This window comes from Mustela erminea, chromosome 14 (assembly GCF_009829155.1).
Source record: "Mustela erminea isolate mMusErm1 chromosome 14, mMusErm1.Pri, whole genome shotgun sequence".
NCBI lineage: Eukaryota > Metazoa > Chordata > Mammalia > Carnivora > Mustelidae > Mustela > Mustela erminea.
The window spans coordinates 17,119,502-17,142,650 of NC_045627.1; the positions used below are offsets into that span (position 1 = coordinate 17,119,502).

General features: G+C 45.6%; 1 protein-coding gene across 2 annotated transcripts in view; it reads right to left on the reverse strand.

Annotated features, from left to right (window-relative positions):
• Positions 1 to 23,149, reverse strand: part of LIPM (lipase family member M) — a 32,086-nt gene that overhangs the window by 1,274 nt on the left and 7,663 nt on the right. Inside the window, exons 2-9 of one of the 2 annotated variants that reach the window (XM_032313376.1) lie at positions 15,454 to 15,559; positions 12,652 to 12,769; positions 9,749 to 9,947; positions 8,812 to 8,921; positions 6,389 to 6,525; positions 5,655 to 5,801; positions 4,335 to 4,406; positions 3,079 to 3,150 (exon numbers count right to left, since the gene is read on the reverse strand). In XM_032313376.1, the coding sequence (XP_032169267.1) occupies positions 3,079 to 3,150; positions 4,335 to 4,406; positions 5,655 to 5,801; positions 6,389 to 6,525; positions 8,812 to 8,921; positions 9,749 to 9,947; positions 12,652 to 12,769; positions 15,454 to 15,559 (961 nt within the window). Of the gene's footprint in view, positions 1 to 3,078; positions 3,151 to 4,334; positions 4,407 to 5,654; positions 5,802 to 6,388; positions 6,526 to 8,811; positions 8,922 to 9,748; positions 9,948 to 12,651; positions 12,770 to 15,453; positions 15,858 to 23,149 lie in introns of those variants that run through there. The other variant, XM_032313375.1, reaches the window with a different exon arrangement.

A 23,149-nucleotide genomic window follows, 5' to 3' on the forward strand; every position in this document is an offset into this window, starting at 1 on the left:
AAGAGGCCTTGAGGCAGTCCAAGCTCAAAACCTGGGGAAGTCAATGGCACTAGAACTAGGGTTGTTTGAGCCTGGGGTTTGGGGGGAAAGTAACTATTAGACTTTTGCTCCAGTCCCTGTTACCCGAAGAAAGGTATGTAGGATTCCAAACTGATGATCTCTCTTATTCAAATGGTGCTTCTTGATCAGACCGTCTGACTGAGCTCCTCTGATCAGCATCCTTAGATTAGAGCTGAGCTCTAATCAAGCATCCAGAACTTTCCACAGGAAAGCTGAGCCCCAATTCTTCTCAGAAAATCCACCATGGAGCCAAGGCTTCAACCCAGGAGTCCTGGTTGACTCTGTGGCTTTCTAAGAATTTTGAGTTCTAACCTGAGATTGTGATTTGCAATAAGGAGTATATATTTGCACTTTATCCCCATTTCTGGCACAGAATTCTTTACTCTTGGATTTTACCCAGTGATGAGAGTCAGTAAGTATCTTTTCTTAAGTCAGTGAGGTGGCTTTTGGACTTGAGGTAAGGATGGGGGCCATTGGAGCCAAGTGGAGCCAGTGGAGCCAAGCCTGTGAATGGAGGGTTAGAACTTTCAGGGCTGCCCCCGGCCTCTAGAGAGAGGAGGATGCTGGACATTGAGTTCAATCGCCAATGGCCAATAATTGAATCAATCATGCCTATGTGATAAAGCCTCTATAAAAACCCTCAACAAGGTTGGGGAGCTTCCAGGCTGGCGAACACATGGAGATTTGGGGAAAGCCGTGGGCTGGGAGAAAGCTGGAAACTCCTTGCCCTTCCTCCATACCTTGTCCCCTGTAATTATTCCTTCTGGCTGCTCCTCAGTTACGGTCTTTTGTCATAAAGGGGTGATCTAGGAAGCAAAATGTCTCTCTGAGTTCTGCGAGCCAACCTGGCAAATTAATAGAACCCAAGGAGAGGGCTGTTAGAATTTTTCAGAATTTTTCTGACCGGTGGGTCAGAAGCACAAGAAGAACCTAGACTTGAGACCAGTGTGTGGACTGGAGGGCAGTCTTAGCACACCGAGTCCTTACTCTGACACTCTCTCCAGGTAGTGTCAGGATTGAGGTAGATAGCAGGACACCCAGCTTGGGGTCTGGAGACTTGCCTGTCTGCAGTGTGCGGGGGGAGGAAATCTCACCATGCCCCCTCCCCCACAGAGATGATCAAAGTCACCTTTCATGCTCTAACTTAGATATGAAAGTTTGGTGCATTCCACGGCACAAGTCATATATATTTTTTATTTTACAGGCACCTGAATTCAGGTCGAACTCTAAGGTGCTGCGATTCTAGAATGCCTTTTTTTGCATGCATGTTTTCTTTTTCTTTCCTGGAGCCTACGTCATGTGAGCTGCTCTCTCTAGAGTTTAAAACATTAATGTTGGTCATTGAAAACCATCTTGGAGCTGGAATGCTTTCTCCAAAGACATGTTTTAGGAAACGGCGAAGAAGGACCTAATAAAAAGTAGCAGACGGGGGCGCCTGGGTGGCTCAGTGGGTCATGATCTCAGGGTCCTGGGATCGAGCCCCACATTGGACTCTATGCTCCACAGGGAGCCTGCTTCCCCTCTCTCTCTGCCTGCCTCTCTGCCTACGTGTGATCTCGGTCTGTCAAATAAATAAATAAAATCTTAAAGAAAAAAAAAGTAGCAGATGCCTGTGACTTAGAGTTTGCTAGTCAGGGCACTCCCCAGTCTATCCCATTTCCTAGGCTTTTGGATCTAGACTGATGGACGGGAGTGGATATTATGTATGATCCAAGATTCTCAGAGGTTGGCCTCTGTCTGCCGGGCCCCCTCTAGCTTGATGTTCCTATGGTCAGAATTTCTTTGCGTTCACACACAAGATAACCAATGATCTTCAGTGGAGATCTTCTGCTCAGAGGAGCATAACTCTCTCCTGACTCTCCACACCTGTTCATTTTGTTCTAGAGCATTGGCTGTGCATTTTCTTTTTTTTAAAGATTTTACTTATTTATTTGACAGACAGAGATCACAAGTAGGCAGAGAGGCAGGCAGAGAGAGAGAGAGAGGAGGAAGCAGACCCCCGCCAAGCAGAGAGTCTGATGCAGGACTCGATCCCAAGACCCCGAGATCATGACCTGAGCCAAAGACAGAGGCTTAACCCTCTGAGCCACCCAGGTGCGTGGCTGTGCATTTTCTTAGATAATGTAATAACTTTTCATACTTCTCACTTGCAAATGACAGATGTGTTAAAAGTGTGACCAGCAAAACTCTTAAGGATAATCTAATCCTAGGGGAACTTGGGTGGCTCAGTCAGTTAAGCGTCTGCCTTCAGCTCAGGTCAGGATCCCAGGGTCCTGGGATGGAGCCCTGCATTGGGCTCCCTGCTCAACGGGGAACCTGCTTCTCTCTCTGCTTCTCCTTCTGCTTGTACTCTCTCTGTGTCACATAAATAAATATCTTTTTAAAAAGATTATCTAGTCCAATTAATCATCATCATCATCATCATCATCATCATCATCATCATCATCTTTTAAGTAGGCTGCATACCGAGCATGGAGCCCCATACCGGGCTTGAACTCATGACCCTGAGATCAAGACCTGAGCTGAGTTCAAGAGTTGGATGCTTAACCGACTCAGACACCCAGGCACCCCAGTCCAATCATTTTTAAAGATAAAGACATCGGGATCAGCAGAATGAAAGCAGCCTATCCATGACCCCACAGATGAGAGACGGAGGCAGGACTCACAAGCAACCCTTACTTGCTCTTTTATGGGCCATGAAGGAAACTCACCCCTGCCATCCTCATTCCTGGTTTTATTTTTTATTTTCATTTCTTGATCTTAAAAGGGTCCTTCTAGACTCTTCCCTTCACTAGATCTATGTCCTCTTACTCCTCAGAAGCCCAAGGGCCCTGTTCATGGTGGCAGACTTTCTCCTACCCTCTTAGGAAAGCAGGAAGCCTCTCGTAGAAGCTGGGAACTTCTCTCTTTTCAAATGGAGTCAAGCCCGAACTCGTATTTTTATTCCCGCCTCTACAGAAAACCGTCATTATCACTTCCCTCCCTTTTATTTCAGGAGGATGTGTTCGATTTTCATACCTGATTGCCCTTCTCCAGATTTTTGGTTTCGCTCCCCCAGTCATATGCCCGGAGTTCACCAGAATTCATTGCCTAAAAGGAGACAGATGGACATGGTCTTCAAACGCGTCCCTGGATAAGGGTGGCAGGAGGGGCGTGCAGGTGCTAAGCCAGGGGAGGGCAAAATCTGAGGCTGCCCTTCCCTTCAGGGTTAGGAGAATCTTCGAGAAAGCATCCGGGCAAGAGAGTAAGGCCCTTTTGGGAAGAAAGCTGCACTGGAGATGCTCTTGCCACCTTGTCCTTCAAATCCAGAAAGTGCATCCCTACCGTGGTCCGCAACAGGTGGCTGTCCTGCGCACCTCCGCGGACTGCGACGGGAGAATGCCCACTAAAGCCCTGCCGTGCGGTGATCCCGGGAGAAGGTGACCGGAATTTCACCCAGGGCAGACTTCTTCGTTCCTTTTGATTGTAAGGTCTCCCTCCCCATTTACACGCACACACTCACACACACATAGAACCACGACCTTAGAGGAACAATTTAACTAGGCTCTAAATCCTCAGAGCAAACCGGACTGATATTTGTGATTTTTAAATTTCACCCTCAATATTCTTGAATTTCGGAGCCCTCCGGGTTTTGTTCAACAAGGTTATGGCTGGAGTAGATGAGGACCCAAGGTTAGTTGTGTTCTGGCTCTCTATCTTTATCTCCATCCTTATTTCCACAGCAAATCGGCCACCCTTCAGTATGGTCTATAAGGAGCGAGATTAGGCACAGTGCTTCCTTATAGTGACGCAGGAATTAGCCTCCGCACGGTCCCTGAATGCATCCTGGGTGATCCGAGAGGGGCTCGTGGCCCCCAGAGACAGAGACAGTGACTGGTGATCGGTGATTGGGGGTGAAGTCTGCAGCACGAAGTTCTCCTCTGAATTAGGTTCTCCTCTGAATTGTGCCGGAGGAGCCCAGAAAAAGAACGGAAACGTGATCTCCGGCCTCGTCTGTGAGGTGACTAGAGGCAGAGGAAGGACTCACTTGGACCACCTGAAGTCATACTCTCAAGGTCCACTGAGGATTCCTTGGGCCAACCCTCCCCTCCCCGCCACCATCTCCTGAAAAGAGATTCAGGGTTCTGGATCATGGTGGCAACAGCACTGACAAGATCATATTCTATCCGGAAATAAATGTGAAATAAACCTTGGCTGTCAAGAGACAAGCTTTGAGTGCCCTAGACAATGTATGCAGAGACCCGCGGCAAAGACGACGGAATTAGCCTTCCTACCTGGCTCCAGTGCAGGATATTTTGCACGGATGTTCCTGCCAGAGTATGAGCGACGTACACATTTGCTCGGCTCTGTAACAGAACACAAGTGGTTCGTAGGGCATGGGAAACCCACAAGACGTGTGCCTTGGCCAGACCACGTCTGCAGGGTGTTAGACTAAGAAACGGGAATATCATCAAGTTATCAGCAATTATTCACAGAACAGTAATATACACATGTGCGTAAATAAAAATGCCACTGAGTGTGTCCCAGGACACCTGTATTTGTCATCTCAGAAGAGTTGCTCTTTAGACAACTGATTTCTTTAAAAAAACAAAACAAACAAACAAAAAAAAAAAACACCTTGCCAGAATAAGTAAGGACAAGGGAACTAAACTGGATTCAAATCCCACCTCTGCCATTCTCTGTTTAGGTCGATTTGGGAGTAGTTGAATTCATGAGATCTCGGGACACTCGTCTATGAGAGGGGGCTACTGATGACTCCTGTCTCATAGGATTGTTAACAGAGAAGCACTCAGCCCGGCACATAACAAATGCTTATCAAACAGTAGCGATTGGTCATATTATTATATAAAAAAGAAAAAAAAATTTCTGGAGTGAAAGATGTGTTCCTCCAGCTTCTAGAGAAGCTGCTGGTAGATAGAAGCCCACTGCTAGGCTTCCTTGGGGGGCCACCCCACGTGCAGAGAGCTGCCCTGCCCAGGGTCTCCCCTGGCGACATCTGTAGCAAATGACAGGTTGAGGTGAGAGTATAGAGACCGACCTTCTCACTCTAACTTGGGACAGCTTGGAAGGGTCACCCCACCTTCACATCCAGCTGCATCACAGCTTGATGTTTTCAACCTACCGAATCCTGCTTCCTTCCCTTCCCTGGCATCATTTCAAGGGTATAACCCCAAATCGCTGTGCACACTATTTTTTTGACCCCAAGTGTGCTTTCTGAGGAAGCCCCATGGTGACCCCCCTGACGAAGGCTATGCCAAAGCTCAAATGAAGCTCTGGGATGTCCCATGAATTGACAAATTAGAAGGACCCAAGAAGAAAGATGAGTTCCACGATGCCCGGCAGCTCTCTCTTTTGCATACGGTCACCTCATGTAGTAAAGGAGCTTTCAGACCTCTTCCATCCACCATCTATGACGTCTATATCTAGCAACGCCCTCATGCCAGCCTCGACTCAGCGTTGAAGTATTTTCCGCACATTAGTATGATTTGAAGAAGATGCAGTACGTCTCCCCTGGCATTAGCTTACTCTCAGGAGGTGAGACTCACTCCTCGTTTTGCTTTGGAAAACTAAGAATGGACGAGGTTCCCATTTACCATGTTCATGTTGTTCGTATTAAATCCTCCCATTAGTAACATGACGTTGCTACAAATCTGATCCATAATTATCTGACCACACAGGTAAATAGCAAGGTGTCTGAAGAATCTGGTCTGGTACAGAAATTCCTTCTTGCCAAACAGTCCCTGTTAAAATACGACATGGAATCGTAGTCGTTACGTTACAGTGAAAAAGAAGCGTATCTAGTTTAAGAGCATACAGACCTTCCAAAATTGATAATGGAGTCATGTCCCCAATAAGCCCATTCTAAGTTGCAAATATTGGTAAGTCAAAACCTGGGAACTGTGACTGCTGCCTACCTCATGAGAGAGGTTTGTCTCCAATATCACTAGTCCAGGAAAAGATCAACATTCAAGGGTGCCTGGGTGGCTCAGTGGGTTAAAGCCTCTGCCTTTGGCTCGGGTTGTGATCTCAGGGTCCTGGGATCGAGCCCCGTGTTGGGCTCTCTGCTTGGTGGGGAGCATGCTTTCCCCTCTCTTTCTGCCTGCCTTTGCCTACTCTCTGTCAAATAAATAAATACAATCTTTTAAAAAAAATCTTAAAAAAAAATTCTAAGTATGATTTCTGCTAAAAGTGTATCACTTTTGCACCGTCATTAAGTCAGAAGGCCATGAAGTCAAGCTATTGTGAGTTGGGGCTGTCTGTATGTCTTAGCGAGCTGGGTTGGAGGACTCTTCTATGCACACAAGGAATTATCTGAGGAGTCACGTACCTTGATCATCATATCCGGAAGCAACAAAAATTTGGTACTAGGGCCTTTTGCATGTTTAACAGTGGCTATGGGCGCTAATGCAAAATACATTTTGATTTTCTGAGCCAACTCTGGCATGGTGGAAAAAGCAATAAAGCCTACAAGAGAAGAGACAGGTCAGTGTGGATACTGTGTATCCTAGAATCCATAAGATGCTAATTGTACTCTTATCAAGTTATTTCAGTAACTATGAGTGATTGTATCTTAACTGTCCTAGGAAAGTTTGAGCTCCTTGATGGGGAAAACACCAGCAGCCATACACCTCAGTGTTCCCTACGACACCTGGCATCTACCTTCCAGCTAGTAGGTTCTCCCTGTATTATTGAATTAAACTATTGAGTCTAATGGCACAGACTTTGAGAAAACATATATTCAGAGAAGTAACTGTGTGCTGGACACTTTTCAGGGCACTTTTGTGGTTCTTACCTCAGTGAATTCTTAGACTCTCGTGAGGTACTTTTAACAGATCTCTACTTCACAGTGAATGAAACTGAGAATTAGAGAACTTGCCTGTTTATCAGTAAGAAGCAGGTTCTGTAGTATAATGGGTGCTGGGATAGTAGGATTTCCGCTGGCCTCCTTGATGCCTACATTTTCTGGAACCCTAACTGTACCATGATCTAATAGACAAGCTATCTACTGAACTGGGTCCCAGCTCCTATTTTTGTCATAGACCAGGTCTGGGACCCTGGCTAATTCAGTCTGTGCTTCAGCTTTTATGTCTGTGAAAGTCTCTGAGTTACCAGCATGTGGGGACCATCTCTGTGGAGCCTTGGCGAGAAAAAAAAAAAAGGTTATCACATAAAGCCACAGCTTGGTCACTGTATTTGAAATACTCTACATCTGTGAACTCCCTGTCTAGGCTGTATTTGCAGCTTGAGGGGGAGCGGAGCTGGGCAGAGGAAGACCTGTATCATGTGACTTCCTCCAGTTCCCGGAGGTGAGTGAGTATTCCTGAAGAAAGTGTCCTCCCCCACTGTTCTCTCCACGTGATCAGGCTTGGCAGCCACATGCAAAGGCAGGCCCAAGAGTGACTCATTCCTCTTGCCCTCCCAGCTGCACCATCAGTAGGACTGGGTTGGAAATCCATTAAACTCTATTCCTGCTGCATTGTGACCCTATTAGAACTCCCCTTGAATGTCAAGTTTGAGAACTCTAGCTGACTTCTCCCAGCGATACTTTTTTTCTTTTTGCAAACCTAGTATAAGTCCTCCATCTAAGCAGCTCCATGGTTGACAACCAGAAGAATCCTATTATGCTTTTTTGTCCCCTTTCTCGTCTCGAAAGGGCATTTGGCTCATCATCAGCACCTTTGTCTTAATGTCAAGCTGGACAATTTGAATGTAGAGCAAAGAGAACCTCAGAGGCCTCTGGCCATTCGAGCGGAAGCAGGTATTAACACCCCAAATTGCTTTCTGTGAGGGGTTTGGCAAGACGTGTCATCCCCAGAGTCAGTTCATGGTATTGGAAAATCCAGAGAGGAAAATGTGAAAGGTGGACCCTTTTTGCTCGCCAGAGAGCATCAAATAAAAATAAGCCCACTGAACTCCTGCCCTGAGTTCCAGGGAGGGTGTGCTCCCCTGTCTCCTCAGAATCCCATTCCTTGGCTGTCCCCTTTGGGTTTGGCTCAGGGTGAAGGCAAAGAGTGCTCTCCGCCCTCCCAGGAGAGCCTTCTCCTCCTGGCACACACTGCATCCCTCCTTGTCCCGGTCTAAGCCAAACACACTTTTCCTGCGGGCTTTGATCTGAGAGAGAGCCAGAGGACATAGCCTCCACTCCCGTCTCCCTGGCAATGATCTGTACCCAGCAGAGGCTGTGAGTTACAGTTTCTCACAAATTCACCAAAAGCAGAAGGACAACAGCATGAAATTCCAGACATTGGCTGTAGAAGGGGAGGAAAAAGACTTGAATGGAATCCTCCAGCTGCCCTGTCTGTTGTGTAATGATCATTCTTACTGTTTAATGGGATTGAGTGCACTGTCTGGGCCAGAAACTGCACTTAGATTTGTGTCTTAGACAAAACCCTTGCCTCACAGAGAGGATCCACATTGTTCCTGAACTTCGAACACCTCTGACTCCCCTACAAGGAAGTTACTCTCTTCATGTTGTGGATGAGGAAACTGGGACCACAGGTGTTGGACAAATCACTCGAGGACATTCACCTAAGATATGGTAGAGCCCGATGTGATCTAATCCTACATCTGCCTGCCGCCAGAGTCCTTGCTCCTTCTGCTCCTTCAGTCCCTGGCTTCCACAGCCCCAGAAGAGTCGCTGAAGAAGACAGAGCCAGAGCTGAGAGAAGGTCGGGTGCCAGACCCCAGGCACTGCCGAGCACCATACGCCCATGTCCCTGACTATACAAACCTGCTCTCCATTGAACCTACCCATGGTGGTGCCCTGTGAGTAGCCGACATAATAGATCTTTTCCTGGCCAGTTTTCTGCAAAATAAAGTTTATGACTGCAGGAAGGTCAAACCTAGCCATCTCATCATAACTATAAAGGGGAAAAGACAAAGTTACATGAAAAATTATAATCAGAAACAATGAAAGCATCCCCTGGGGTTTACAAACAAGCCCCCAAGTCATCAGCCCCACTAGCTTCTGACCATGCCCCTCAGGATGGGCTTGTTTCACCCCTGTGACACATGGGGGTCTCTGGGCTCACAGACCACTTGCACTATTTGCATCCTGCTGTTTTCTCCAGGTAGTATCACAGAGCGATATCATCCTCAATGAATATATACTGAGCACGTGATCTGCCTCCTTGTAGAAATGTCCTGCTGTATAGTTATTGGAACAACACCCGGCCTTACGGATTCATTTGTATGGAAAGGATTAAAAATGCCGCAGGGCCCTTCTCTGATATAGGCTGAGATAAAGAGCAGGTTAAATGCCGATAAGTAATTTACACAAAAACATTAAAAGCTGTGAGATATGTATTAGCCAAATTAATAATCCCTAGGGCTTACTAGTTTCCCTGATATCTCTAATGTTGCCTGATCTCATTGCTTTCTGGGGGTACAAGTCCTTGTCATTATTCGGGGGTGGGGGAGTTTGTTCCAGGATATGCATTTACAGGGACATGGACCTACACACCTTCTCTCAACTGCCTGACACCAACTACCATTATTAGCCAGGCCTATTAGGCAGGCCCATTCTTCTATTGGGGAAACCCATCCTCCCCACTACTTCCCCCAAATTAAAACAACTGGGGGCTCTCTACCAAGATGGTGCATCCAAAGTAAATTATCCAAATGCTAGAAGTCCTATTCTTTACCCGGTTCTCCCCAAGACATCCGTGTCCGCCTCCACTCGGTATACCTGAAAGCCCAGAACTCATCTTGGTCTACGGAGAGGGTCTTGTGTTTCCGAGACCAGGTGTTCCCCCTGCTGTTCCCCAGCCACACGTCAAAACCGGCATCTGCCAAAATGAAGCCCAGGCTGTTGTTGGGCAGGTTGGAGATCCAGTTGCTGGCGTCCCCAAGCAGGCCGTGCTGCAGGAACACCACCGGCCTCAGTCCTATGTGCAAGAGAATTTCAGCCATTAGACATGTTCTCCACCTTCCTTGTTACCCTCTCGTGTGCAAGCGCCTTCAAGTTCAACAGACCCGTGTTCAAATTTTGATTTAGCTGTTTGCTAGATTGATTATATTAGTTGGTCACTTGACCTGTCTGTGTCTCAATTTCTTTACCAGAAAAACGGGATTTTTGTTAAGACTAGGTAAAATAGTGCACAGGGAGCAGATACGACGATGCCTGGTGTAGAGAAACGATTGGTAGAGTTCGGGTTCCATTGTTGCCTTTCTGTAGTTCTTATTCTCACTCGGTGTGTCTGGGCTGAGGATATTGGAAGTGCCCAGGAAACAGCATAGTCTAATAATTAAGGTAATTATGTAATTATAAATATAATGATATATTACATAATTACATATGTATATATAATCATATTATAAAATTATATATATATATGTATTTGCCATAGGTATCATATGTATAATGATTTAATGATTACAGGCCCTTCATGTCAAAAAAAATTCACAAGCTACCTGAAGGAGCTCCCATTGCTCAAATATGGGAAAATTTGAGATTCAAAATAAATAATTATAGCAATAAATCATATCCCAGTGAATAAGTTAAGAATGTGTGAGTCTAGGGGCACTTGGGTGGCTCAGTCGGTTAAGTGTTGACTCTTAATTTTGACTCAGGTCATGATCTCGGGGTCAGGGTCTCGGGGACCCATAATCGCTTGTGCCCCTGACTCTTTAAAAATATCAAAGTCAAAAGAGACAAAACTTGAGAAATTTGTTTCAGTTCATAAAGGAGACAAAAAGTCATGAAGACTAAATGTAGCATATGACCTTGGATAAGACAACTGACCAGAAGGAAGATCAAATACAAAGGACTTTGGTATAACTGAAAATGTATGAATATGGGCTATGCAGTAGCTACTAATATCCATAAGTGTTAATTTCCTGATTTCTTGATAGATGTATTGTGATGATAAAAGAGAACATCCATCCTTCTTTTTAGTGAAAGGGATCAGGATAGGACCCAGCCTACTGGGTGATTTTCTCCTTGAAGAGGTTAAATGGGAGGTGCAGGAAAAATACTGGCCACTAGGGGGGAGTATTCTGCACCAACTGGACCCAAAGGGCAGATGGATCAGTGTGTTGAACTCCCTGACTCTGGGGGTTTTGAGAGAACTGTGTAAGTAAACAGGATATGAGAACAGTCTCCATCCATGAATAGGGGTGCAGGTGACCCATGAGTTCCGACACCGCCACAGTCGCTTGATTGCTTGGAAAAGCTGTGCCTTGCTTACCTCCTACGATTTGCTGGGCTCAGCAAAAAGTTCTCTTTGCATCTCCAGGCTCTCTGTTTATTTGTATAAAATTCATTCGTTCATTCATTCCACACAGATTTATTGGCATCTAGAATGTGCATGGCATTCTTTTAGGCACTGGCTGTATAGTTTTCAATAAAATTGATAAAGTCCCAGCTTCCAGGGAGTTTACATTTTGGTTGCGGGAGACAGATAATAAACCAGCAAATTATCTATTATACTAGGGGGTAAGCGCTGTAGGGAATGTAGGCAGGATAAGAGGCCAGACCCTAGTAGGTGGCAAGGGGCTGCTTCAAACGCACCAAGGTTGGAGCAGGCTGGACTTATAGAAAGCACAGCTGTGCAGGAGGTATATTAGAAAAAAAAAAAAAAGCTGGTTTTCAAAGAGCTGCACACGTATAAATTAGAATAAAACAGAACCCTGAAGCTCCTTTACACCAAAGAGGATAGCCTTCGCCGGCAGTCTCAGGTCTTAATTAAGGACGTGGGCTAGAGTGGCAGACAGGTCTTGATTTGAACACAAGTTTTGCAATATTCTAGCAAGTGCTAGCATAGGCCTTCTGGGCAAGTTACTTAAACTCTCTGAAGAGCCAGTCTCTTCAGATTATTGTGAAAGTTAAGAAAGACTAATGCAATTAAAGCACACGGCATCCTAGCTGCTGTTTGCAAAGAACACAGTATGAAACTGTATTATCTGGACTCATGGTAAATATTATAGTTGCTGCTATAAATGTCGAGCTAAAGAACTCAAAGAACTCGAGCACACTTTCGTTGGTAATGAATGTGACTATTTTTAAAAAGCCAGCAGTAGCTGAAAATCTCATACAAAAAATAAATGTAATTTCATAAAAAAAATATCAAAAAATTAAAAATGTGTATTTATTGTCCGATTTCTTAAACAAAAACAAAAGCAAAAACAAACAAAAAACAACCTCAGCGAAAAGCTGGCAACATCCCAAATACTTGAAATGCTTTTCGGATAGGGAATACAGAGTACGCGTGGTGGGTGCCCAGTGCCATATTGGAGTTTGCATTCTCCATGAGCAAGGGTTGGTATGGTCTGTTCAAGAGACCATCAGTGGATATTCTAGAATATCTGTATAAAAGAGGTTGGGAATGGGTCAAGAAATGGGCTTTTCTTGAAGGTCTTTCTTTTTTTTTTTAAAGCAGACACTATGTTTCTTTGAGATTATTGGGGATATTTGGGATAACTGTAGTGGTGGTGATGAGGAGAATGGGGGGGTGAAGTTATCTTTTGGCGCAAACAGTGGGTTCCAGTCTATAACAAGAGTCCAAACTCCCCTCGACACACTCTAACCACAAGGAAATCATTACTATAGAGAAGGCTGCCGTGTTGGGATGGTATGTGGTTGAACTATACCTGTCTTTTTAAGTTGCGCTGGGCCTTGAGGAATTCTGTTAACAGAAAGGATGTACCCATCTTCTGTTACAACTTCGTACTCCTCACAAGGATAACCTTGATGTCGGATGATTTCGCTCTAAGGAAAAAGCAGTGTCTTTTGAGTTCAGTTCTGTATGGCTATACTCTCAATGATCCAAAAGTAAAACAGAGATTCCTTGACTCTGGAAGATAAAGAAAGGAGTCCCTTCTTTTCCCCATTTACTGATGTTATCTTAGAAGAACTAACCAGCCCTCTCTAGTATTCATTTTCTTTGCCTTTAATGTAGAGAATGGACTAGAACGTGGTTCTCAAAGTGTGGGCCCTGGACCAAAAGGATTGAATTGGAAACTCTGAGGAGGGGGCCCAGCAATTTGTGTTTTAACAAATGCCTTTGGACATTCTGATTCACTCTAATGTTTGAGAACCACTACACCAGAACCCTGATTTCAAAGCCTGGGTACATGCTGGAATTTTCTGGGGGCACTTAGAGGTATAGTTTCCTAGGCTCACTTCAGATATGGGACCAGATAACTGCAATGAAGTCAATGAGGCGTTCTTCCCAGGACAGCTTCAGAGAACCTTCAGGCCACGTGTTCCCTGCGGCTCTTTTCAGCTCTAAGAAGCACAGGCTTAAGAACAGGAGCTCTTAACATTTTTAGGTCAGGGAGCCCTCAGGGCATTTGAGGAGACCGATAAAAATGGATACACACATGGACACGGGGACTTTTTTTTTTTTTTTTGGACACATTTTTGGATCTCCTTTTAGGGGTTCCTGATTCCTGGTTGCCTATATGTTGACCCCTGTTAAAGGACCCCTACTCTACACAGATATCACACGTAGAAACTCTGTAAAACAGGAAGCTTCAGAAATCTCCTCAGTAGCCTCCCTATTCCTGCCCACCGTCATTGCCCAGAGGGGGGTATCACTTCTCTCAGCTTTAACAGGACCGTGAGGAGAAAGCCAGGTGTGAAACGCCCAGTGTAGTGCCTGGGGAAAGGGGGCATAGTAGTTAAGAGAAAGGCCCTTGAGGTCCCCTGCTTGAGTTTTATTCCCGGTTCTAACACTAATACACAAACCAGCTGTGTGATCTTGGAAAAATTACTTAACCTGCCCCTGTTCTTTAATTTGCTCATCTGCAAATCAGCTATACCCACGGTCTTTACTCCCTGGGCTTCTGGCAAGGAATGTGAAGAGATAATGCATCTAGAATGCTCACTAGGTTACCTGGCACGTAGTAGGTATTCAATGAGCAATAGTGACTACTAGAATTAAAAATCACTCCCACCTTCCCAAGTCACTCCCATTCAGTGGCAGACTTCTGCTTAAGAGATCTTTTTCCAGAAAAACTTCCCTGAATTCCCTGGATTAGGTCCCCCTCTTCTTTATTTTCATCTTTGATTTCACAGCTATCCTAATTAGTAATGGAGGGTCTATTTTCCTGCTGGACTGGAAGTTCCGAACTTGCGTCTTTTGGTGTTCGTAGATGTCTCTGGAACATCACTGACTAGCACATTAACAAGGGATTCCTAGGTGCTCAATTAACACTAGCTAGAAAGACTCAAGCAAGAAGCCAGTTGTAACACCAAATACAGGCTAGATTATATCCATATAAATCAATCTACAGAATCAAATCCATTTAGGCTCTGAACAGCTCGTATTCTATACATCGAATGTACACCAGTAATTATACAGATTTCCTATTTTACTTTGCCTCTCTAGGCGTAAACACTCAATGGCAGAGTCTGACTCAGTGGGTTTTGGTGTTAGGGTTCCTGAAGCCCCAACAACGCCCAGTGCTCGGCACACCCAGTGGGTGAGGCTTGGGGAGACCGGTTCTGCCTCCAGTTGAAGACATTGCCTCCATGCAGTAGCTCAGCGGAATGTGTGTAGGATCCTCCCAGGGCCGGCAAGCTGGTGGGAGCCTCTTCTCACCCGGGAGGATTGATTGCATGTTGGTTACAATTATGAGCTTTGTGTCCAGGCAGGCCCAGATCTAAACTGTGGCTCTTCTACCTGCCGGTGGTACGGCCTAACTGAAGTTGCTTACAGCTCCTTGTTCTCAGGTCCTTGGTTTTGAAAAATGGGGATGATCCCACCCACTGATTGGGCCATACCTCGACAGCTTTTGATCACTGTGTCTGCCATGGGGTGAGTCTAACTCTATGGCAGGCATTCCTAAACTCAACACAGAACTTAAAAGTAAGCCCAACACTCTGGATTACCTAAAAGGACCTTGCATCATTCATGAGTCTTACGTACATGAGGCCCTCTCTAGATTTCACCAAGGCTCCCTTCTTGCCAGTTGACTGAGGTCCCAGTCTGAAGGAGGGTACGAAGAATGGATGCTTCTAGAAGCTGGTGTCCTGACAGTAAGCGGGGAGGACTGAGCCCTTTCTAATATGGGAGCAAAAAGGAAAGGAGTAAAAATCACAGGTGGAGTGGAATTGCACAGGGTCTGGGTGTGGCTTAAGATACCACGATGATTTCTGTGCTCCTAGAATGAACTGAAGAATCCAAGAAAAATTTACATTGTGCTTGGGGCAAAGGGATTAAGTCATTCCCCTGAGTCTACCAAATTTCTTCAAGGAGGATGAAGGCTATTGACACATACCCAGGTTAGCATTCCTCCCAGTACAACATGCTTATTTATGTCTATGCTCTGCTATCAAAAATCACCACCACATAGAAATATAATATATAATGCAGATAATACACAGATGCAAAAGTAAGTATGTGAGCCACTTCCTTTCCCCCCAAACACAGAAAAACACCAACTTACAATATTCATGAATGCTTCTGGATCCACAGCTTTCGTTGGCATACATCCTGAATTCACATCTCTTTGGAGCAAATACGCCACCAGAATCAGAAGCCACATCTCCATTCTGTGGGAGACAATCCACACGCCTGACAAGATCCTTGGCATGATCCAACATCTGCATTTATTGATTTTTTTCTTTTCCTGGCAATGTCACAACTCAATCCTAACGTCAGCACGATCTAAAGCTTTAAAAACTTTCCTACATGTTCCATCCAGGATTCTTCCCCCAAATTTGGAAGCAAATCCAACAAGCTTGGTGGACAGGGAAGAAAGAGCTGGAAGCAGAATGGAAACGTGGCCCAGGATGTCTGAATGCCACCAGCCCCTCCCACTCCTCCCAGAACGCACAGTCACCTGCCGTCAACTTCTAGCTGGGTAGAACCTTCTTTCACACTGCCTGGAGAGATGCGCATATGAGACAGCCCATAAAACCCTTGTTCTTCTTCCATAAGGAAACAGGAACCACAGGGAAGACCATTTTTTCTTTTTTCTTTTTCCCTTGTTTTTGTCTTTCTTTGGAGAGTGGAAAGATACAGAGTCTGCAGAAAACTTTGCAAGCTTCTATAGTCACATTCAAAGACTTCAATGATCAGTCTTTTTTTTTTTTAAAGATTTTATTTATTTATTTATTTGACAGAAAGAGACAGTGAGAGAGGGAACATAAGCAGGGGGAGTGGGAGAGGGAGAGGGAGAAAGAGGCTTCCTGCCGGGTGGGGAGCCCAATGCGGGGCTCGATCCCAGGACCCTGGAACCATGACTTGAGGCGAAGGCAGAAGGTTTGCTGACTGAGCCACCCAGACACCGCCCCCACCGCTAGTCCTTTAACTGCAGATCAGTGAGTTGATAAGTAGTTTTATTTAACATGTCAAGGGATGATGGGACATTTTCTCATCTTAGCAATGGGTGCAATCATCGATTGGAAGAAAATGAATCTTCCGCATTTAGGCCATTTCTCTGTGGCTTGACTAAACAGACACACGCAAAAGGGTTTTATTCTGGGTTATAATCATGAGCTAATGCCGAGAGGTTCCTGAGACAAATACCTGGCAATTAAATCACCTGCAATAACTCAGCTGAGTTGCAGCCTAGTTATTTTCACGACCGGAATGTCCCAATCGGATCAACCGTGGGGTGGTGCGAGCACTTTCTTACCCTACTGCTGTTGAAGCAGGCCAGAAGGACAGACTTAACTGTCATTGTGAGTAAAGAGTGTGTTAGAATTTAAGAAAATAAAAGAATACAAAACCAACCATTATTGGAAGGGACATATTTCTTTGTTTAGGGAGATGGACGAGCCATGAGAGACTCTGGACTCCGGGAACCAGAGGGTTACGGTGGGGGGAGGGGTGAGCGGGGTGGGTGGGGGATGGGGAACCGAGTGATGGTATTAAGGAGGGCACACGTGTTGATGAGCCCTGCGTGTTAGAGGCAGCTGATGAATCGTTGATCACTTCATCAAAAGCTAAAAAAAATGAACTGAGCCAACAGCAGCCACACTAACTTAGAGACGCCTGGAATGTGGTTGGTGAAGGAGCCGAGGCTAGAACAGGACCTGCGAGTCCCTGAGAAGGGACGGCCCACGGTCTCGGCCTCGCCCGTGCTGGGCTGGTGGCAGAAGATGACGCAAGCCTGAGGCTCTTATCTGGACCCATCTCAGCGTTCCCACCGCGCCGATCTGATGCTTGCTTCTGACCTAGTTCAGAAGAGCAGGGACGTCTGTCCAACAAGGCAGAGAGCCTTAAGTCCTCAGTCCCTGCTGAGCCTGCTCTGACCTTCTGCAAAGTGAGGCTTTCGAAGGGAACTTTGGCTCCCATCACTGATATCTTGGAGTTTTTAATGTTAGAAAGCTAGAAAAAAAAACAACCCAGAAAATCACATTCGGCTCTTTTTTTTTTTTTAAGAAAAGCGTGAAGATTCGCCCAACATTACCTCGGTAGATTGTGGCAACACGAATACCAAAAATTCAGGAGCTTTAATTCATTGGTTAGTGTTATTACTACATGGAAAAGAAAATGTGACATTTCAGTGTCCTCATCCCCATTCGAGTACAGAGCCTTACCAGCGTCAGAAGAAATGGCATCAATCTCTGGAAAGTATCTCTTTAAAACTTTTCTCCTGGGTTTGAGATTCGAGATTATTCTCAATGATTTCATTATAAATTTGGGAAACATAATCTACTCACATTTGCTCCAATATATTCAGGTAAGATCAATGCCCACATTGGAGTAATAAACTTGTGAAAATTATATGGATTTGTTAATAAAAGAATTGATGCCAATTAAACTGCTCAGTTCAGAAAGAATGCCATTTTGGGTGGTTTTGTTTTCAGCCTTTCTGAGCCATGCCCTCCTTAGGTGCGAGCATAATACAGAGAAAGTACAGTTCAATTTGGCTATCAAGTTCTTGGGTGACTTTATGAGCTCCCAAATGTCCTTTTGGAAGCAGGAAAGTGACATTCTAAGACCAGCTCAAGGAGATAAATTTTGAACAAACATGAAATAAGTTCATTTCTTCCCCACTCCAGAATTTTAACTACCTTAGCAACTTTCAAGCCATTGGAAGCATCAGAAGCATTATAAACAGAATGGGGGTCCAGATGTGCCAACAAACTTGACCTCCAGCTGGGAAGTGTTTCTCTCGAGAGCTTTATCTGTAAAGGCTTCTATCAGGGAACTCTGTCATCTTTTAAAATGGTTTTTTTATCGTGTCCATACCTAAAGATGGAGGGTCTGAAAGACCCCGGTATCTCAGAACTAGGAAAATGGATCTCCCCTAATGTTCATGATGTAGAATCAATTCAGTATCAAAATGACATAAAAGCAACTGGTCCAATAGGACAGAGGTTAAAGAAAAGCTTTCTAAGAACGAAGTGAATGAAGAATCAGCATGTAGCCTTACCCCAAGTTGTACTGCATGTTAAAACTATAAGAAACAAACAAAACAGAGGTGCCTGGGTGGCTCCATAGGTTAAGCCTCTGCCTTGGGCTCGGGTCATGATTTCAGGGTCCTGGGATCAAGTCCTGCATTGGGCTGCCTGCTCAGTGAGGAGCCTGCTTCTTCCTCTCCCTCTGCCTGCTGCTCCCCCTTCTTGGGCTCTCTCTCCCTTTCTGTCAAAATTAAAACAACAACAACAACAACAACAAAAACTCTCTCTCTCCCTATCTCTGTCTCTCAAATAAGTAAATAATATCTTAAAAAAAAACCATAAAAATAAAACAAAATAGGACAAAATCCCCCAAACAGAAAACAAATAGTAACATGAGAGTAAGAAAAACAAAGGCAAATTGAAAAAGCCCCTTCAGCTGGGAGAGAAGTTCTCTCTTCTGCTTGAGTTGTGTGTGAAAAGGGTCTTGACTTAGCACTGTGCTCGCCTGACACTGAATTGAGTTTTATTAAAACAGTTCCTTTAGGTCGTCTAAGCTGAAGCCTGGAGGCCAGTCGGGCCTGGGCACCAGAATCTAATGAAAGTACCAGTCAGTGCTCTGGGCAGACTCCCTTTGCCATCAAATAACAGGAACTTCTATGCTGACTCAGACTTTGGCCTGACCTCTTCCTTTATCACCAAGACTTATCTCGAAGGACACCCCAGCCCTTTAGGTAAATGGCCTTTCGGTTTATCTGCCCTCCCGATGTGTCAGACATGCCTGAAAACACAGGATCCTCATTTTGAGACCACTTGAAACAGGACTGCGAGGCGCCTGGATGGCTCAGTCGGTTGGGCATCTGCCTTGGGCTCAGGTCATGATCTCAGGGAGTCTTGGGAATAGAACCCTGTGTCAAGCTCCCTGCTCAGCAGAGAGTCTGCTTCTCCCTTTCCCTCTCCCCCAACTCATGTGCACTCTCTCTTGCTTTCAAATAAATAAATAAAATCTTTAAGAAAACATGATCACAGAATAAGACAATGGAATGTGCTTAGGTGTGTGTTAGGCGTAAGGAAGACTACAGGGTTTTAAAATAACAATTGCACAATATCATGGTAGCTGGGCGGAAAGAAGGCAGAGCCTCAAATGTGGGTTCATCCCCTTTTTTCAAAGCTCTATTTGTATATTTATTTGATAGAGAGAGAGGGTGGTTGGAGAAGCAGAGGGAGAGGGAGAATGCCCAGCAGACTCCCCGCTGCTCACCCAGACCTAGACGGGTCTTGATCTCAGGACCCTGAGGTCATGACTTGAGCCTAAACAGAGTGGGACACTCAATGCACTGAGCCACCCAGGTGCCTCAGGGTAGGTGAATTTCTAAAACCAAATAGTCATACCCTAAAAAAAGATTCCTTCAGCTTTTGTCTATCCGAAGGATGACTTTGCTGAGAAAGTATTCTCCGTTGGAAGCATCTTAAGCTCTTTGAGTATCTCATCCCACTCTTCCTGGGCTGCGGAGTCTCTGCTAAGACCTACACTGACGGCTCTGTGGGGGCTCCTTTGTATCAGAGAATTGTTTTCCTCTTGCTGCTTTTAAAATTCTCTTTTGTCTCTAATTGTAGACAGTTTTATTACAATGTATCTTGGGGAAGATCGTTTTGGATTGAAATTTTGGAGTGACCTCTGAGCTCTGTGAACCTGCATATCCATCTCTCTCCCTAGATTTGGGAAATTCTCCACCAGTTTTTCTTTAAATAAGCATTCTGTGCCTTCCCTTCTTCTCCTTCGTGGACCCCAGCGGTACAGACGCTGTTTCTATAAATCCCATACGCTTTCTTCATTCCTTTTCATTCTTCTCTTTGTTTTTTTAGCTTTTGCTTCTCTGATTGGATAATTTCAATTGACCTGTTTGCAAGCTCATGGCTTCATTTTTTCATTTAAGTCTTCGTTCAAATTCTCTGTTGAGTTCTCAATTTAGCCATTGTATTCTTTAGCCCCAAATTTCTATTTGGTTTTATTTTTTATATATATTTTCTATCTTCGGTTGAACTTTCCATTGTGTTCTCGTATTGTTTTCCTGAGACCATTAAATCGTTACCTGTGTACTTTCAGCCCTCTGAGTAGCTATAGAAGAAGCATTTTGAACTCTTTGTCAGGCAATTTCTGGATCTCTGTTTCTCTGGGGCCAGTTCCGGAGGTATGCCTTATGCTTTTGCTAGAGTCATGTTTCCCTCATTCTTTGTGAGGAATGGAACAGGTGTCTGTATTTGAAGATATGGTCACCTCATTCAGACTTGATGAGCTGATTTTGGTGAGGGAAACCTTTTGTCTGTGGGTGGGAGGATGCTGTGGCCTGCTGTGATACAAGGTCTAATGGCACAGGGTGCCAAGTGCAGGGCTGGGTGTCAGTGCCAGGTCCAGAGGGGAAGGAGGTCTTTTTGACTCAGGCTGCCGAGGTCCATTGCATCAACAACTCTGTGGCCCTTAGTGAGTGTGTGGGGGTCTGCGGTGGTGGCCAGGGCCGCTGGGGTCCTCAGTAGGCCCAGCAGCTGGGAATCAGAGTAGGCAGCCATGGGGGCTGACACTGGTGTTATGTACCCACTGGGCTGTTAGTTGCGGGAGTCAAGTATAGACACGCTTATAGTGGCGGTTGTAGGGCAAGTGGCAAGGACTGGACACAGCCGTGGGCACACTGGCAGCTGCCGGGGGCCTTGGCTGTCAGTGTGTACTCTTATGACCGCCATCTCCCACTGGGCATGTGCAAGGCTGTGGCGGTCCGTGACCCGAGTCAGGCTGGTAGTGCGCAAGTATAGAGTGAGGGACTAGGCGGCTGCTGCGGCAGAGGCGGAGGAGGGCGGGAGAGAGGTGTCTGGGGAGGGGAGTGGAGAGGGAAGGGGAGCAGGGACTGGGGCGGGGGAGTGGAGGGCAGCAGGGTTTTGGGAGGCTTGTATCTGGGATGTACATGGAGCAAACCTAGTGAAATCAGCAGGGGTCTGTGGGGGCTGTGCTGGCCGCTGGCATCTTTCTTCCTTTCCTTCCTACTTCTTTCTTTCTTTTTAATTTTTATTTCTTTGAGAGAGGGAGAGAGAGATCATGAGTGGGGAGGAAGGGCAGAAGGAGAGGGGGAAACAGGCTCCCCGCTGAGCTGGGAGCCGGATGTGGGACTCCACCCCAGGACCCTGAGAGCATGACCTGAGCCGAAGGCAGACACTTCACCACCTGAGACCCCCTGCTGCCCCCCGCCACTGATTTCTTGAGTGGGAAAAGTTGCTGGGTTTGTCCATAGAACAGGTCGCTGGGTACCATGGTGGCTCCTGCCTTGTGGCTGTCATTCGTGGCCCCTGTAACTTCATTGTTCCTAGGTGTCCCTAAGTGTCTCAGCTTTGCCAAATGGGTGGGGTGAAACCAAAGCAGGTCTTTGATGTGGTGTCCTGAAAGGCTGGGGAAGCTCCCCACTTACCTCCTTCTTCCTTTCTCAGCAAGGGGCAATCTCTCAGCTGGGGAGCTCCCGTTTGACACCAGACAACTGGCTCCAGGGCTGAAGGGATGCTGGCAAAATGAGGCTGTCTTCCTTTATTCCTGGGTGTGGTTATTGTCAGAGTATTTGCTACACTGTGTCGCTGAGATTCTTTAGGTGGACTCTGACAGCTCCTAGAGCTCTTTTATTTGTGGATAGTTATCTAATGGTTGATCTTTGTGGGTGGGGTTGGAGGCTGGCGCGTCCTACGCTTACTGTATGTGTAACTCTTTGCAACTTTCTTACCCTTGCTGGGACTCAGTGTCACTTTATTTTGTTGTTGTTGTTGTTAAAGAGTGAGAGCACAAGGGAGGGGCAGAGGGAGAGAGAGAATCTCAAGCAGATCCAACGCCCAGACACAGGGCTTGATCTCATGACCCTGGGATCACCACGTGAGCCGAAAACAAGGGTCAGACCCTCAACTCTCTGAGCCACCCAGGCGTCCCCCATTTTGTACCATGTGAATAGTAATGGCCCCTTCTTCCCAGGCTGCTGTGCGGGTTAAGCGGGTATGAAGGCAATGCCTGGTGCAGAGCAGGAAACGAGCACATCTCAGCGAGTTTGCTTCTTGTGGGTCATGGTAGTCGTTGGGCTGGCTAGCTGCTCCTCACCATGGCCTCCTGCTGGCTGAGTTGATGTTAGACCATAAGCCAGTATCTCCATTAACCAAGGAAACTAGAATCATTCAGTGTGGAGAGCCGAAGTCATACTCCCTGCAGATGGGTCCACGTCTGATTCTTGACTCCGTCCCTTCCAGCTCTGTGATCTTTGTGAAGCCCCTTAGCTCTCCCTGGCTCAGTAAACTATGACATCACCATGATAAATGGGAAAATGTATACAAATGGAATAAGCCCATGTGGGTGCTTAAGGCATCGAACTTTCTTTCCCTGTTTCTTTCCTTCTTGTAGGGTCCTGTGAAAGAGACCCCAGCTGGGTGGCTTAAGTTTTCACATTTACTTCTAACCCAAGATGAATCCAGCCCAATGTTTGTTAGAGCTGAAATCACAGACTTCTGACATTACAGAGTTCAACTTCCTGACTTTTGTTCCAAAATGATATAATCTGCATCCTGCATCTTTGCGGTGAAACTTCAAAACACTATACAGCACATAGAATGAGATGTACATCGTACTTTTCTTCCTGGAGTTAATTCTCACTAATAGCTTGATATGTAACCTTCGAGATGCTTTTTATATGTTTACACATACGTGTAATTATACATTCACAGACAAATGCATGTAACTTTATATATGTGAATAAATAAATTTATTTATATAAA